At 32.4% G+C, this 14,649-nt stretch overlaps 1 protein-coding gene across 1 annotated transcript; it reads right to left on the bottom strand.

Moving 5' to 3' along the window:
• Positions 1-8,498: 8,498 nt before the first annotated feature.
• On the bottom strand, positions 8,499-9,861 carry LOC132172245 (U-box domain-containing protein 21-like). The gene has a single exon (XM_059583714.1). The coding sequence runs from the start codon at positions 9,840-9,842 to the stop codon at positions 8,514-8,516; it is 1,329 nt and encodes a 442-aa protein (XP_059439697.1). The 5' UTR covers positions 9,843-9,861; the 3' UTR covers positions 8,499-8,513.
• Between the last annotated feature and the right edge of the window lie 4,788 nt (positions 9,862-14,649).

The following is a 14,649-nucleotide window of genomic DNA, read 5'->3' as shown; positions in this document are numbered from 1 at the left end:
CGAGTGTGAGAGTAGGCAACTGGTTGAATTAGGATTTTAGGGCAGCCAGAGTGGAGCTTAAGTAAAATAATTCGTTTAAATTTGATTCATTTATTTTTGTTGGTTTTAATTTTCCAATAAGAGCTGAATCAGTTGAATAATTTATTCAAATTTTATTTATTTTAGTTTTTGAAACAACACAATTTTCTTTTCTTTTCTTTTTTTTTTTTTTTTTATAAGAGATGTGCAATAAAAGACAATCAAAATAAAATAACATTATTTGTCATAGCTTCAAACCAGTTGCAAAATGAGCTGTGAATGCTAAGAAATACAACAACGAGAACCGGTGAGGATTGGTGTTCGCATGTTAGATTCAAATAGTGTCGAAGCATGTGTATAAAATTATATAAGTTAAGTCTAATTCAATTATTTAATTGAACAGGTTGACCCTCAATCCCTAACATGCAAATTTCGTGTTAAGTTTGTCTTGAGTTGTTAAGTCGGGTAAAAAATTACGAATTTTAATGTTATAAGTCAAATTCAAGTCGTGTCGAAACATAAGTATATAAAATCACTTCAAATCCATTTGAGAGGAGAGACGATAGGGATTAGAAAAACTCTTTTTTTTTGTTTTTTTTTTTTTTTGTTAACACTCTAGGACTCAACAAAAAGCTTAAATAATTTAGAGAGCCAAATGTAGCATCGTTTTAGTATGTTTTTTGCTACTAGGCTAAGGATGTGTTTAGGATTGCAATTTCGCAAGAATAATCAATGTTTTTAACAGATAATGCAAAATGTAAGATATTTGACATTGCGATTTAAAAAGCACTTAATCTAAAATATGAAGAAAAAAAATCTACGATTTCTATAAACTAACTATAGGGTACTTACTTGAAAAAACGCGAATTTAAACTAAAATTATGATTTTATATAACAAATATTTGATAAAAAAAATATTTTTTTTATATATTTTGCCAAATGCCTTTACAATTTAAAAAAGTAGAAATTCTAAATTATTAAAACTGCAAGTGTGATTGGCGGGATGGAAAGTCTAGCTTGACCTTGAAGCACTACATCACAAGTGTGATTGGCACGAATCATTGTTATACTAACTAGAACTAAGAAGGACAACTTCGAATTTTTAGCCTAATTTAGATGAATTTAACATATTTTATCTACAAATTATTGTTTTTTCAGTGCTATTGTGTTTGGACTGTAAGGAGTATTCACTTTTGACTCAACAAATTTTAGTTACATTTTAATTAAAGAAAGCCGTTTTGTATTTTAGTTACCCACTTTATCAAAACACCTATATTCCACTTTTATTATTCCTTAAAAGGAGAGAGAATTAGATTGAATTTTTATTAGTTCATTATGCATCGTTCAATGACTAGCCTTTTTTTTCTTTTTTTTTTTTTTTTCTTTTTTAAATAAAGAAAGAAATCATGGAGAGGGGATGCATGTCATTAGGTACCAACCGTGAATGAGGCTCATCGATATGAACGTTTAGAGTACTATTAGCAACCTCAACAAAACTTTTTTTTTTTTTTTTTTTTGTCAGTTTGGTAAGCCAATTTAGTCAATAGTCTTCACTCGCCAAATACTATGAATGAAAGGCGGTTATTGGCTAAAATCACTAGCCGTAACCACTTACGCGGTTAGCTAATCACCTAAGACGGTTAGCGATTAGTAACTCCAATAACCTCTAACGAGTTAAAAGAAAAAATTTGAAAAATTCATTTTATTTTAATTTTTTTTAAAAACAAAGGTTTCTAGATTTTTATATATTTAAAATTTTAAATGTTTCATATATATATATATATATATAGAGGCGGTTAGCTGTCGGCCTAGGCGGTTTAGCCGCCTTTTCACCCCTACCAAGTACATAAAAATTTATTAAAAAGTTTTTTTGCTCTCCTCTTTTTCTTTTCCTTTTCTCAAGCATGCCTCACTCCTCCATTTTCTTTGCCTTCTCAAATGGTTTGGGTATTAGATTTAGGTGTATAAATGGATTCAAAGCCAATCCATTTTCTGGGTATAATTGCTTTGTTGAATGATTTACAACTTTTTTGATGAATTTCCTGTGGACAATTGATAGACCAAACTCGTCGTAGTCACCCTTGGAAATCCACATTTGCTGGAAGGTACTGAGGGATCTAGACACTGTTCTTCCTTTATTGAATGATCTTTTTAGCTTATTAACTATCTTTCTAATTCAGTTTACAGTTTATAAAACCATTTTGTTATTTAGATATAGAGAATATAGAGTAGAAACCTGCACCTTTTGTTTGGAATATAACAAAATCTGGTTTTAATGTGTGTTGGGAATAATGTCACTCAACTGGTCCTTCAGAAGAATAATGGGCTTGAGGGTCTCGGTCTACGAAGATGTTACAACAAAGAGGCTCTAAAAGCAATTCTTATCTTGCATCATCATCGGTTCAAGAACTAACAACCCAGGCCCACCTACGAAGAGTCATTTTAAGAATAAGCACATCTCGGGAACACGAAGAATTCCCAGAATAGATACGTCACGGGAAAACATGGTAGGTTGATATACCAGAGTTATTCCTGGATCAAGCTCATCACGAGACCACCAAGATTCATTTTCTACATACAAACCTATGATAAATATATTCGGGAACACAAGATCAAGGCATCTCGTATGCAGAAGGTGCATCTTTATCTCAAAATCTTTAGAAGAGTACGGGTCTAAATCCCTAATTTTTCGGGACCAATTCTTATCTTGAAGAATTCAGATTAGATTTCTACTCCGAGTTGGATTGGAGTAGGAATCATAATGCGGGTCTAGCAAAACTCTTCAATATCCTAAAGAACCCGGTCTAACGGTCCTAGTCCAAGTTGAATTGGAGTTGAGCTCGAATCCAATTAAACTTCTCTACACTGCAGGTCAAATTGAAATAGAAAGCTTAATCCATGTTAAACTAAATGTCTAAATCTCTTTACCTATTAATAGGCTCATACACCAAGTATAAAACTCAAACGGAAAAATTGTGCTTTAGCCATTATACAGATTTTCTCCAAGAAACTCACTTAGGCATTAGAGTGAGATCTCGCTGGCACAACCGGCAAACTCATTTTTTTAATTGTTTTTGTTTTGCAGTGATATATATATATATATCAATGAAATAGTGACAGTAAATTGTTAAAATAATAATGCTATTGAGGGTGCTTTAAAAAAATTGATAATTAGAATAGAAAAATATATATATACTTTTGACTATTTTGGTTAAGATGCTACGTAATGATGGTTTATAAACCATAAAAAAAAAAAAGAAAAAAAAAAAAGAGAAAGAAAAAAAAAAAAGGAGGTTCAGCCACACATACCTCACATCTATCTCTATCTTCCCAAAACTCTAAACCAGACAAGATTTTCCAAAGAAAATAAAAATGATGATAATGTCGACCAATGTTGTATTGTACTTGTAGCACCCCAGATTTTTAAAGTCTTATTTTAGAGATATTAATTTGATGCTATTAATGTTCATATTAGGTAATGACATTTACTTTGAGGTTGAGATATTTATTGATGATATTAGGTAATAATATTTATTCTTGAGGAACTTATTAGATCTTATGAATATTATTGGAATGAATATTGATTTGAGGTTATTATATCATGATGATGATTTTATATTGATTATTTTATTGGGAGATTTAAGAGATATGATAATTGATGATTGATTGGTATAATTTGGAGTATGATTGTAATAATTGGTGATATAATAGGATAGTAAATGGTAGGTATAAGGATGGTAGAATAAGAAGGTAGAATAGTATAGGGTTGGTGAAATAGTATAGGGTTGGTAGAATAGTATAGGGTTGGTGGAATAGTGTAGGGTTGGTGGAATAGTGTAGGGTTGGTGAAATAGTAAAGGGTTGGTGGAATAGTGTAGGGTTGGTGAATAGTATAGGGTTGGTGAAATAGTAAAATGAGGGTATAGTATATTGTAAATTGAAGGTAGAATAGTATTTGATTTTCTCCTATAAATAGAGCTCTTCTCCTTCACAATTTTCACCACTCATCTCCTCTCCCATCTCTTGCATATATTCTTCCTTCTTCCGCTTTTTACTCGGTCTTTCTTCTTTCTAAGAGTGTTTACTCAGAACAGAGAGAGAAAGGGCGAGACCAAGCGCTACAAGAAAGAAAGAACACAAGAGATAGCGGACTTTAGAAATTAGTTTCAAAAGATATACTAGTGGTGTTAGTCATATTGGAGCAACTAGATTCCTTCATACCACTTTTAGCTTCAGTCTAGAGGTAAGTAAATTCACTACCCCTTCTAAAATTACTTCATGTCATGCTATTTATATATTCTTGTATTAAATTGTAAATGATTATTTTATTTACGTATTATGAAGTTATGTTGCATGCATGAAGGATTTCTAAAAGAATTATCTAGAAAGTTTCTATTTGTTTAAATGCTTTCTAAGCACAACAAGTTTATATTTGGAAAAGTTTCCATTTTGAGAAAAGAAAGTTGAGAAATGATGATGATTATAAGAAAGAAAAATGATGATAAACCCTCCTACATGTTGCCCTAAGATGCATCAAAAGAAGTACAAAGAAAAGTACAAGAGATGAGATAAATGTTTATGAAATGAGGGCACATGTATGGAGGAGAGTATTTTTGGCCCCAAGATAAGATAAGATGAGAGTTCGGTACCGATACTCGGATGGAGGCGAAACCACTGAAGGAGGCTATGCCAGAAGGTGGTATTCCATCAACTAGACCGTTGAGTGCACCAAGAAAGAGTTAATTGACGGTCGGGCATGGCTGTGGCCACAGTTCAGTGCCATGGTCACAAGGACCCGCAACCCTCGTGCACAGGGGTAATAGTGTACATGGGCCTTATTATGAGAAAATGATACTATATTTTCAACGAAGATATGCTAAGATGATTTACAAAGATTATTTATAATGATGCATTATGATGATGATTTATAAAGATGATTTACAACGATGATCTATTACTAGATGTAATAGTATGTATATGTTACGGGAGATGCAACCGTACATACAGATATTATTATGGCTAGAATTATATTTATTTGCGAAAATGATTTTCAAAACTGAGAACAAGGAGTAAAACTATTTATGGTTGTGGATTTTACTTGCTGGGCCCCCTTTGGGCTCATTCAGTTTTATTTCTTGTTTTCAGGTAGAAAGGATGCTGGAATAGGAGGCCGGAATGGGGTGGGAATAATTATTAATTTTCAAAGTCTTTTCATATAAGTTATTGTAATGATATGATATTCCGCAACTAAAGTTTAATGTTTTCTAATTTCGCTTGTAATAAAATCTCTTGAAAAATGTTTTATGCATTTTTCGTATCTTTCAAAATCAAGTACTCTGATAGACCTTATAGATCTTTGCAAGAACTTTTGTTGTGAAAGAAGAAAAGTAGCAAACTCGGCCTTAACAAGCTGGGGATGTTACAGTACTTGCATGCGCATGTCCACTACTACGTACACGTCGAAAAAATAAATAAATAAATAAAAATCTTGAATTATCACACGTTTTGAGAATTTTTATTTTAAAAACTCTTAATTTTATCTCTTAAATTTTTAATTTGATGTAATTTATCATTATGTCAATTTTTAACGATAAAATAACTATTATACCCCTGATTTTTTTATAAAATTTCAAATTTACTCTTACTTTCAAATTAAACATAAAAAATAAATTAAAATAAAAAAGTGACCCACAGTTGGGCTATCTTGTGACTCTTTTTTTTAATATTTTTTTAAAAATAAGAAAAAGAAAATCAAAGAATAATTTTATCTTTTTAAAAATTTTCGTTATGGTTTAACAGTGTTTGCTGAATTTGCTGCTGAGATATTTTTTTGTTGCTGTGGCTGAAACTTGAATCACATATGGGAAATGAAATTCAAACACAAATATAGTCTATATAGACAAAAGATTTCAAATTTTCAATTCACAGCCAGATTTCTAATTGCGGTTCTTAATGGGCTTTTGAAGGCTCTTAACATTTAAAGATGAAGCTAAACTTACATAAATCAAGTTCAGGAGAAAAGTTAATAATTTATGGCTCATATTTTGTCAAGCTCAAACGTAAAGGACAACACAACCAAATGGAGCTTTAGCCTCAAGCAGTTTGCTTGGCTTGGAACCAGAGGTGCTTGGGAAAGTATTGAGAAGAAGGTAGTTATCGGAACCAGAGCCTCAACTCCCAAGCGTTTTTATTTGTTATGACGTGATAAAGTAATGAATTTTGTTAAGTTATTTAAAAAAAAATTGATTTTATAGAGTAAACTGTTATTTTGGCCTATCCTGAGAACTTATCAATTATTTTTTATATCACATAAAGTAATTTATAATTTAGACCAACTACAAAGACCTATAAATTACTTTTTATACCACAGTGACTGATTTATAATTTAGGCTAATCACATGAACCAATTTTGCATTTATCTATATATATATATATATATATATATACATGAAACGACATCGTTTTTATATTTAAATATTTATGAAAATTACGACATCGTTTTTGTATTTAAATATTTATAAAAATTTAGAAATGATGTCGTATGTAGTAGGGTATTATCATATTACCATATAAACGACGTCATTTTTTTAAAAATTGATTTTTTTTTAAAAAAAAATTTCTTTAAAAAGCGGTTAGCGGAAGCGGTTAGTGAATTTTACTAACTGCCTAGGCGGTTACGGTTAGCGATTGTTGCCGTAGCCACCTTCTCACTCCTAGCTCTTTCAAATTTATAAATTTTAAAATTATAAAGTCAATGGTCCATGTCCTTCCCCGCCTTTTTTGTTTATTCGTCAAATGTTTTTTTTTTTTTGTGTGTTTTTGTTTTCTCTTTTTAAGACAAATGTATTGACAAACATTTTTCACCTTTATGTCATATCAAAATTATTTTCAAACAAAAAAACATGTGACCAAAAACAAAGAAAACGGCCCCCAAAACCATTAACAATCAACTCATTAGAGGCTTAACATTAATTATGTAGAAACATGATTTGTCAAGTATACCTTCAGAACATGGGGCTAATCATATCTACTAAATACTTTGAGTAGGGACAGAGACACATGATCACATAACCATAGCGATGCCATAGAATGTAAACAAGCAAAATTAGTAATGCAGAGTGGGCTTTAATGGAAATGGTCAAAAGAAAAGGCTCCAAGAATGGGACACCATGTAAGGTTCATGCAACAACGGAGAAGAGGAAATGAGTAATATTAATTTTCACACTGATTGATGTGCCGTAGTTTAAGTAGCTTTTAATGTCAACCATTTAAAGAGAAAAAAAAAAAAAAAAAAAAAACTTAAAACACGCTATATCAGTCAACATAAAATGAATGTAATGAACGAGTGTGAAGAATAACATTCTAGTGTGTTCCCATTCCCATTAATTGTTTATGAGCATAGGAAGGACCAATAGAAGTACTTGGGTGGAGGGCCCTCAGCTCAATTGATGTATACTGCATATTTCATCATGTGAATTTTGAGGATCATGTGCTCTGCAGAAACCAGAAAGAAAACTATGGAAGGAAAATTCAACAAAGTAGGCTTAATTTTATTATTTTATTATTTTTTATTTTTATAAATAACTAAGTAGGCTTAATTTAAGTGCAAATAAAGAGTTGACTGAGAATAAGCTAAGTTACAGAAAAGTACAGAGCAGAATACTACTAAAACTGAGATCCAGATGGCAACATAATCCACCATTACACAGAATAACTAAACCCAATATTGTTATAAGAGAAATGTTACACCGCTTCCTACCATGACACTAAAAATTATTAGTAAATCTAAAATCTAACCGTGCTATTCAAGATCTAATGGTGATTTTTAGTGATCTATCTGCTAGTACTCAAACGTGAGAAGGAAGTTCTGGCCGATACTTTAGAAGAATAAACTCATTTTTATCAAGAGTGCACGTCCTTGTTCAATCCGTCATGTTACATTAAGTGTTTCTAAAATGTTAATTACATTAGAAAAAAATGCAAAATTAGTCATTGTAATTTAGCTGATTTACAATTAGTTTCCTATTGTATCAAAATAAATTTAAAGATCTATTGGATATACCAAAAAAACAATTTAGTCAATCCAATCAAATGTCGCCTACTTATTTATGATTCCATTAGTGTGACACTAACTTAAATAGGACAAAAATCACAATTTTTTTTGACATGAAGTATCATAGTTTTATTGACTCTAAAGTTTCACTCTATTAAAATCTGTTAAGTCACTTAACGAAAGTTGATTGTAAGGATTAAATTATTTTTTTAGCATACTTCAGGGACCTTTGAGTTTATTTTAATATCAAACTGAGTTAATTACAAATTAGGTAAACCACGTGAATTGTTTTTGCATTTTTCCCATTACATTAAGCAAAAGTTGGATAAATTCAAATCATTTTTGGAATATATATTGAGGATTTCAATCTGAAAAAATAAAAAAACATATATGTATTTCGTATTATATACATTACACCATGAAAAAAGATTGTTGCCTAGAATTAAAATTGCCTCTTGAGATCCTTAAAATCCATAGAATCAATACATTCCAACTTATCCCTGTGAAGATTCAACGATTTCAGCAACTCTGTTGCCTTCTCCCTCGTCCTCTCTGCGCAGCCAACTTGCAATAGCAACAGCAGCTTCTGAAAAGCTCCTACTTGAAGAGCTTCAACAAGAACTCCTCCTTCTTCCCTCTTTTCATTCTTGCAGAGCTTCCAAAGGATGGAGACCGAAAACTCGGTCGTCAAATCCGATACGCGCAGCAACTTCTTCACCAAAACCGGCACCGTCAAAGCATGGCTGTACGCCTTTTCTCTCCCTTTTTCTCCGCTGCAGATTCCGTCAAGAACACCCATTGCCTTTTCGCAAATGCTTCTTTCGCTGTCGACAAGCGTTTCCAGAAGCAGAGAGATCAAACCCATGTCGATAAATCTTTGAATAATTGTTTCGTTTTGGTACGAGGAATTGTTGATCATGTGGTAAATCACCATTAATGAAGCTTTTGTCGCAGTCGGGCAAATGGGCTCTGTGATCATCTTCACCAACGCTTCCAATGCGCCTTCAATCTCCGCCAATGCGTCTGCTCTGTTCTCATCGGAGGAATGAAGAAGCTCTTTCAACGCCAAAATGGCGCTGCTTCTCCCCGACAAATCCCCGCTCTTCAAAAACCAAACCATCGAACGCAACGAAGCAGCCGATCCGAGATTCGATTTTGCCTGTTCGTCGAGCGGGAAAAAGATTGTCAAGGCCGACAAAATTTCCTCCAATACGGCGCTGTTTGTATCAAACGATCTCGAAAACGTTTCAAACGCGGCAGACAAAACGCCGCCGGCGGTTTTATTCGCCGCAATGCACCGCTTGTTGCGCTCGCTCTCCTTCCCCAACGCCTTGATCTTCGCCGCCAATTCCCCGCACCCGACTTGATCTCCGCGCTTACTCGCGGCAGTAATTTTAGAAAGAATCTCCGAAACCTCCGCCGAGCTCACCGGAATCCTCGGCGTGGGAATCCTCTCAATGCCGTAGGATTGGTTCTCGACGCACCAATCCTGCACCATCTTCCTCAACGTGTGATTGGGTATCGGCTCGAGATTTCTCAGGACCTGATTTGTAATGGGACATGTCTGGTTTCCGCAGTCAATCCACGTCTCAATGCTCTGCCGGTCGTACGTAATCCCAGTCGACAAAGTCACCGGATCTTTCATCAAGTCTAGAGATATCGGGCATCGGAAGTTGGTCGGTATCATCAACTCCAATTCTCCGTTCTCGCCCCGCCGCTTCTCCTTGGCAGCGCGGCGGCCAGCTCTTTTCCTTCTCCACGAAGAAATCATTCTGAACTGAACTTGTTTGAATGACGCAAAACTAAGAATGTTTTTTTTTTTGTTTTCGTTTTCGTTTTTGTTTTTGATTTTGTTGTGGAACTGGTTGGACTGAGTTCATATATATATATACGAGAATTATGGACGCGGTGGAGGTTTGAAAAGGTAAGAATAAAATAATCGAAGTTTGAAAAGGTTTTGATTAATTCAAAGCCGTTGAATTGAAACGGTAAAATGCGGCACCGTGGGGTTTCGGGTTAGAATGGATCAAATCAAATCAAACACAACCCCGAAAGGACTCAACAAATGTTTGACACAAAAACGTGGTCAACTGGTCGGTGGACGGACCGACTCTTAAGTTGGCCAAACCTTTGCACGTGTCACATGTGAGTTCGGCTCTTGGACCCGGTTGGTTGGTATTCTTCTTTTCTCTTGTTTTACAATAATAATAATAATACAAAATAGTCTTAGCTCAATCAATTATTTATCATGTAGCACACGTCTCGTAAAGTAAAAATTACTCGCTTGCACTTTTCTCTCTTTTTTAAAATCATCATTGAATATACGAGGTTCATGTGTGAGACCTATATGACTCTATAGATTAATAGTGATTTAAAAAGTGGAAAAATGAGGGAAAAACTGGTGAAGGGTCGAACCGATGGAGGGTCATGGTATATAGCGCATCTTATAATAATACACAATGAGAAATGTTTGATTGCATTTTGGGTTTATTATCTCGTCTATATTTTATTGAGTTTGCATGTTTTATTTATTATTCGTATTGTTTTTCTTTTAATTACATGTAGATAAAGCATCCCAACTTAATGAAAATATACGGGAAATGAACGACACATGATACAAAAAAGCATTTCTCAAATTCTATTTGACATAGCCCATTGCACTTTTTGCAAAGATTTGGCTTAGTTTTTTCAATAGTTCGGATTTAATTTTAATTTTTTATAAAAAAAGAGAAAATGAGTGAAATTAAATTTCTCTAATACTGTAGTTAGGGGCGGAAATACTAAAAGGCTCGGGGCTTCATGGGCAAACCTCAAAATGTTCCCCCATTTTTTTTAGAATACCCTTATAATTATTTTAAAATAAAATTTTCACCCCCCAAAAGTTTTTATTTATTTTCCCCACACATCTAAAATCCTAATTCCATCTTAGCATTTTTATTTATTTATTTTTTATGGTACCTAAACACAAACACTTGAATATATTAAGATAGAAGAGAATTGGCTTAGAGCGTTTATTTTATTTTTTAGAATACCCTTATAATTATTTTAAAATAAAATTTTCACCCCCCAAAAGTTTTTATTTATTTTCCCCACACATCTAAAATCCTAATTCCATCTTAGCATTTTTATTTATTTATTTTTTATGGTACCTAAACACAAACACTTGAATATATTAAGATAGAAGAGAATTGGCTTAAGAGTGTTTATTTTATTATTTTTAAAACAACGACTTTAGTAGGAAAAATAAATTTTGTCACATCAGTCCAACGAAATAGAGTATGACAAATATTACAACCTCTATAGAATTAATTTGTTATATTTGACATACTTTTATCTTATTCTTATTTTATTGGGTTAAGGTGATACTGTTTATTCTGTCATGTCAGTTATTATTCTAAATATGCGTTTATGATTGCGATTTTATAGACAAAAACTGAAATTTTAAACCATTACGTTCTTAAATAATTGCGATTTGAAAACATAGCAAATTTGCGTTTTCAAATAGTAGGTAATTAAGTTTTTTTTTTTGAACACACAGTTTTAAAGACTAACGTGTGATTTTAAATGTCAAACTGTGATTTTGTCAAACACTTAACTGCATTTTTAAAAATTATATTTTAAAATTATATATTTTAAAATCGTTATTTTTATATTGTATTTTTTAAAATCAAATCATAATTCAAACCAACCCTTAAAAAAATAAAAAATAAAATAAAAAAAATGGTCCAATCAATTTAATAAAAGAAAGGTGATCAAAGCAGAGAATGAAAAAAAGAAATTCTCTTTTTGCATTGACACGGACGCGTAGTTGACGCGTAGCCCATGCAGTTGGGCATGACTGGGAGTCAGTCTGGGCTCGTCCCGTTATTGGAGCCAAACTGGCCAACGCGTACAGGACTCGGTACTGGGTATGTAAAGATTTGCCCAACCCGTACGTTTTCTTCACATGCAAACCAAATATTTTATGCATAATATGGGACAATCCGGACTTTCCTTTCAATATCTATGCCCAAAATTTTGAATTTTGGTTTTTGGTTTCACTTTCACCCATTTATTAAATATCGGTTCCGACCTCAATCCACCGGAAGCCGCATCTCATGGCCGCTCAATTTACTTCTCTTCGAGTGTGTCGAATTTACTAATACCTTAACTTGTTTAATACGACTTTTACGTCTGCAAGCACTTACCTGTATTTGCTCAAATTTTGATAATTTACTTAGAGTGTCTTAACAACTTGTAAGGAATCTCCTTTCAAAATAACAAATTGAAGCCATAAATTCTGCAGCACTCAATGCCGCTTATGTTTCTGATACCACTAGGTCCTGTGTTATACAAAATTGTTTACCCCTTTTGCACCAATCACCTGTCCCTCAAAGTCCCTCGCAATGATGCCAATTCTCACACGACGAGTTTTGGAATCTAAGGCTGCATCCCAATTAATTTTATACATTCCATTTGGATGAGCTTGCCACTTTTTTGAGGCTGAAACTATGGGAGAGACATTGTATACCGCCTCGTTAACTTTTGCTGCCTTGTAATCTTGGAGAAACAGATCCACCTCTTGAATCAAAAGATTTGGATGCTTAAGATTTCCTCATGCACCACTGTATTTCTTCTAAACCATAAGTTCTATGCACCCTTTTTCTTTTTCAAAATATAGGAAAAGTTTTATAAAAAGCACAAAAAGTCGGCTGCATCAATTTTCTTATTGCGTTCTTAAACATTGGGTATGCTACATTGCTACCTATGCATTGAGTTCCATATCCATTATTTTGAAGTTTTTAACCCAAAATATTTATTTATTCTCTCTCTTCTTTTAGGCTTTTATTGGGATTGTGTTGAGATTTTGTAAAAAATATGAAGTTAACTAGAAAACTTGTATTTTGTAATATATATATATACAATTAATTAATTAAAAGCTTCATTAAATTGGAGACCTTAGACAACTACCTAAACTATCTAATGTTGACCAGTCCTGACAGTCCTTAGTGAGTGTCTTTGTAAGAATGATGTGGCTCTTAAAATCACCATTGAACTTGTGATTAATTATTATTGAATTTTGATATAGTAATTTTAAGAGTCACATCATTTTTTGAGAGACACAAAAAAATCACAACAGAAATTTCTAGATTTACTCGTCCTTTTGTCCTTAGAGGATGAGGTGCTCCTCCACCAACCGTACGAAAAGAGAGGGTTTTTCACCCCATTGACGAGAGAGGCGGAGTCTTCACCAACTTCCAAGTGTGCATTATATTACTTTTAACAACAAAAACACACACACACACACACACACACACATATATATATATATATATATATATATATATATAATTTTTTTGAAAAAATTATTTTTGTTGTGGGTTTTTTTTAAGAATTTATTATTGTTCTGGATATAATTATGATTTTATATGGTATGGATATGTGTATAATTTCGGGATATTGATTGAAATGGTAAAATTACTGAAGAAGGAAATAGTATTTAACACAACAAAAACTTGGAAATTGATTTTTTTTAAAAAATTTTTTATTAAAAAAAATTAATAAGCTATATTTAGGGCTGACAATTTAACTCGCAACCTGCGAACTCAATACAAATATTACATGTAGTTTTAGGTTTAAAGTTTAGGTCATAAATAGGTTTATGACCCGTTTAATAAAGGTGTTGAGTTTGGGTTAACATAAATAAGTTGGCTGGTTAATCGAGTTGACACAAACCCGATACGTGAATCACTGAATCCGTTTTGCCAGCCCCAACTATATTCATCGTCTACTTCACTTGTATATGAATAATTTGTGGTTTAAATTTTGTTTGCTATTTAGTATTGATAACATCCTACCACCAATAATGTCACATGATCACAATTAAGTGGATTAGTCATATTATTAATTTAAAAGTAGATATTAAAAGACTTAAATATAAAAACTTAATTGATATTTTTTCTCCTAAAAAGTGAAAATAATAATTTTTAAATAAATAATATATTGTAAAAAATAAAATCAATATTAATTAATTGATATTTAAATATTAAAAACAATAAACTTACATTTATTGCCTTAAACTTCTTAAAAAAAAAAAAATTACTTATCCACTAAAAAGAAAAAAGAAAACAGGGGAATGCTTGCAAAGATGAGTAATGCTACTTACGCTCCTACTTTTTCATGCCCATTTTTCTATTCTCATAAGTAGCTTTTAAAATTACAATCGAATTAAAATCTAATAAAGATCATTCACAAATCTAATAGTGGTTTAAAAAGTTAAATATGGATGTGAAAAAATTGAAGTGTGTATGGTTAGGATTGCAATTTCGTAGATAAAAAAGTGTGATTTTAAACCAAATCGTAAAAAATTGATCGCTTGAGACTGTGTTTTAAAAAATTACAATTTATATTTTTAAAGGTTAAACTGCGATTTTTATCAAACACTTAACTACATTTTTAAAAATTATTTTTTCAATTGCTATTTTTAATCGCATTTTTTAAAATCACAAACTCAAGCATTTTTGAAAAGATTACTTGGTGATTAAGTCAGGCATGTGATGATGAACATTCACTAAAAAGTTAGCCTACAAAGGTGACGG

The sequence above is a fragment of the Corylus avellana genome, chromosome ca2 (assembly GCF_901000735.1).
Source record: "Corylus avellana chromosome ca2, CavTom2PMs-1.0".
In the NCBI taxonomy this organism is placed as follows: domain Eukaryota; kingdom Viridiplantae; phylum Streptophyta; class Magnoliopsida; order Fagales; family Betulaceae; genus Corylus; species Corylus avellana.
The sequence above is the reverse complement of the archived record's forward strand: the minus strand, read 5'-3'. Positions and strand labels throughout refer to the sequence as shown.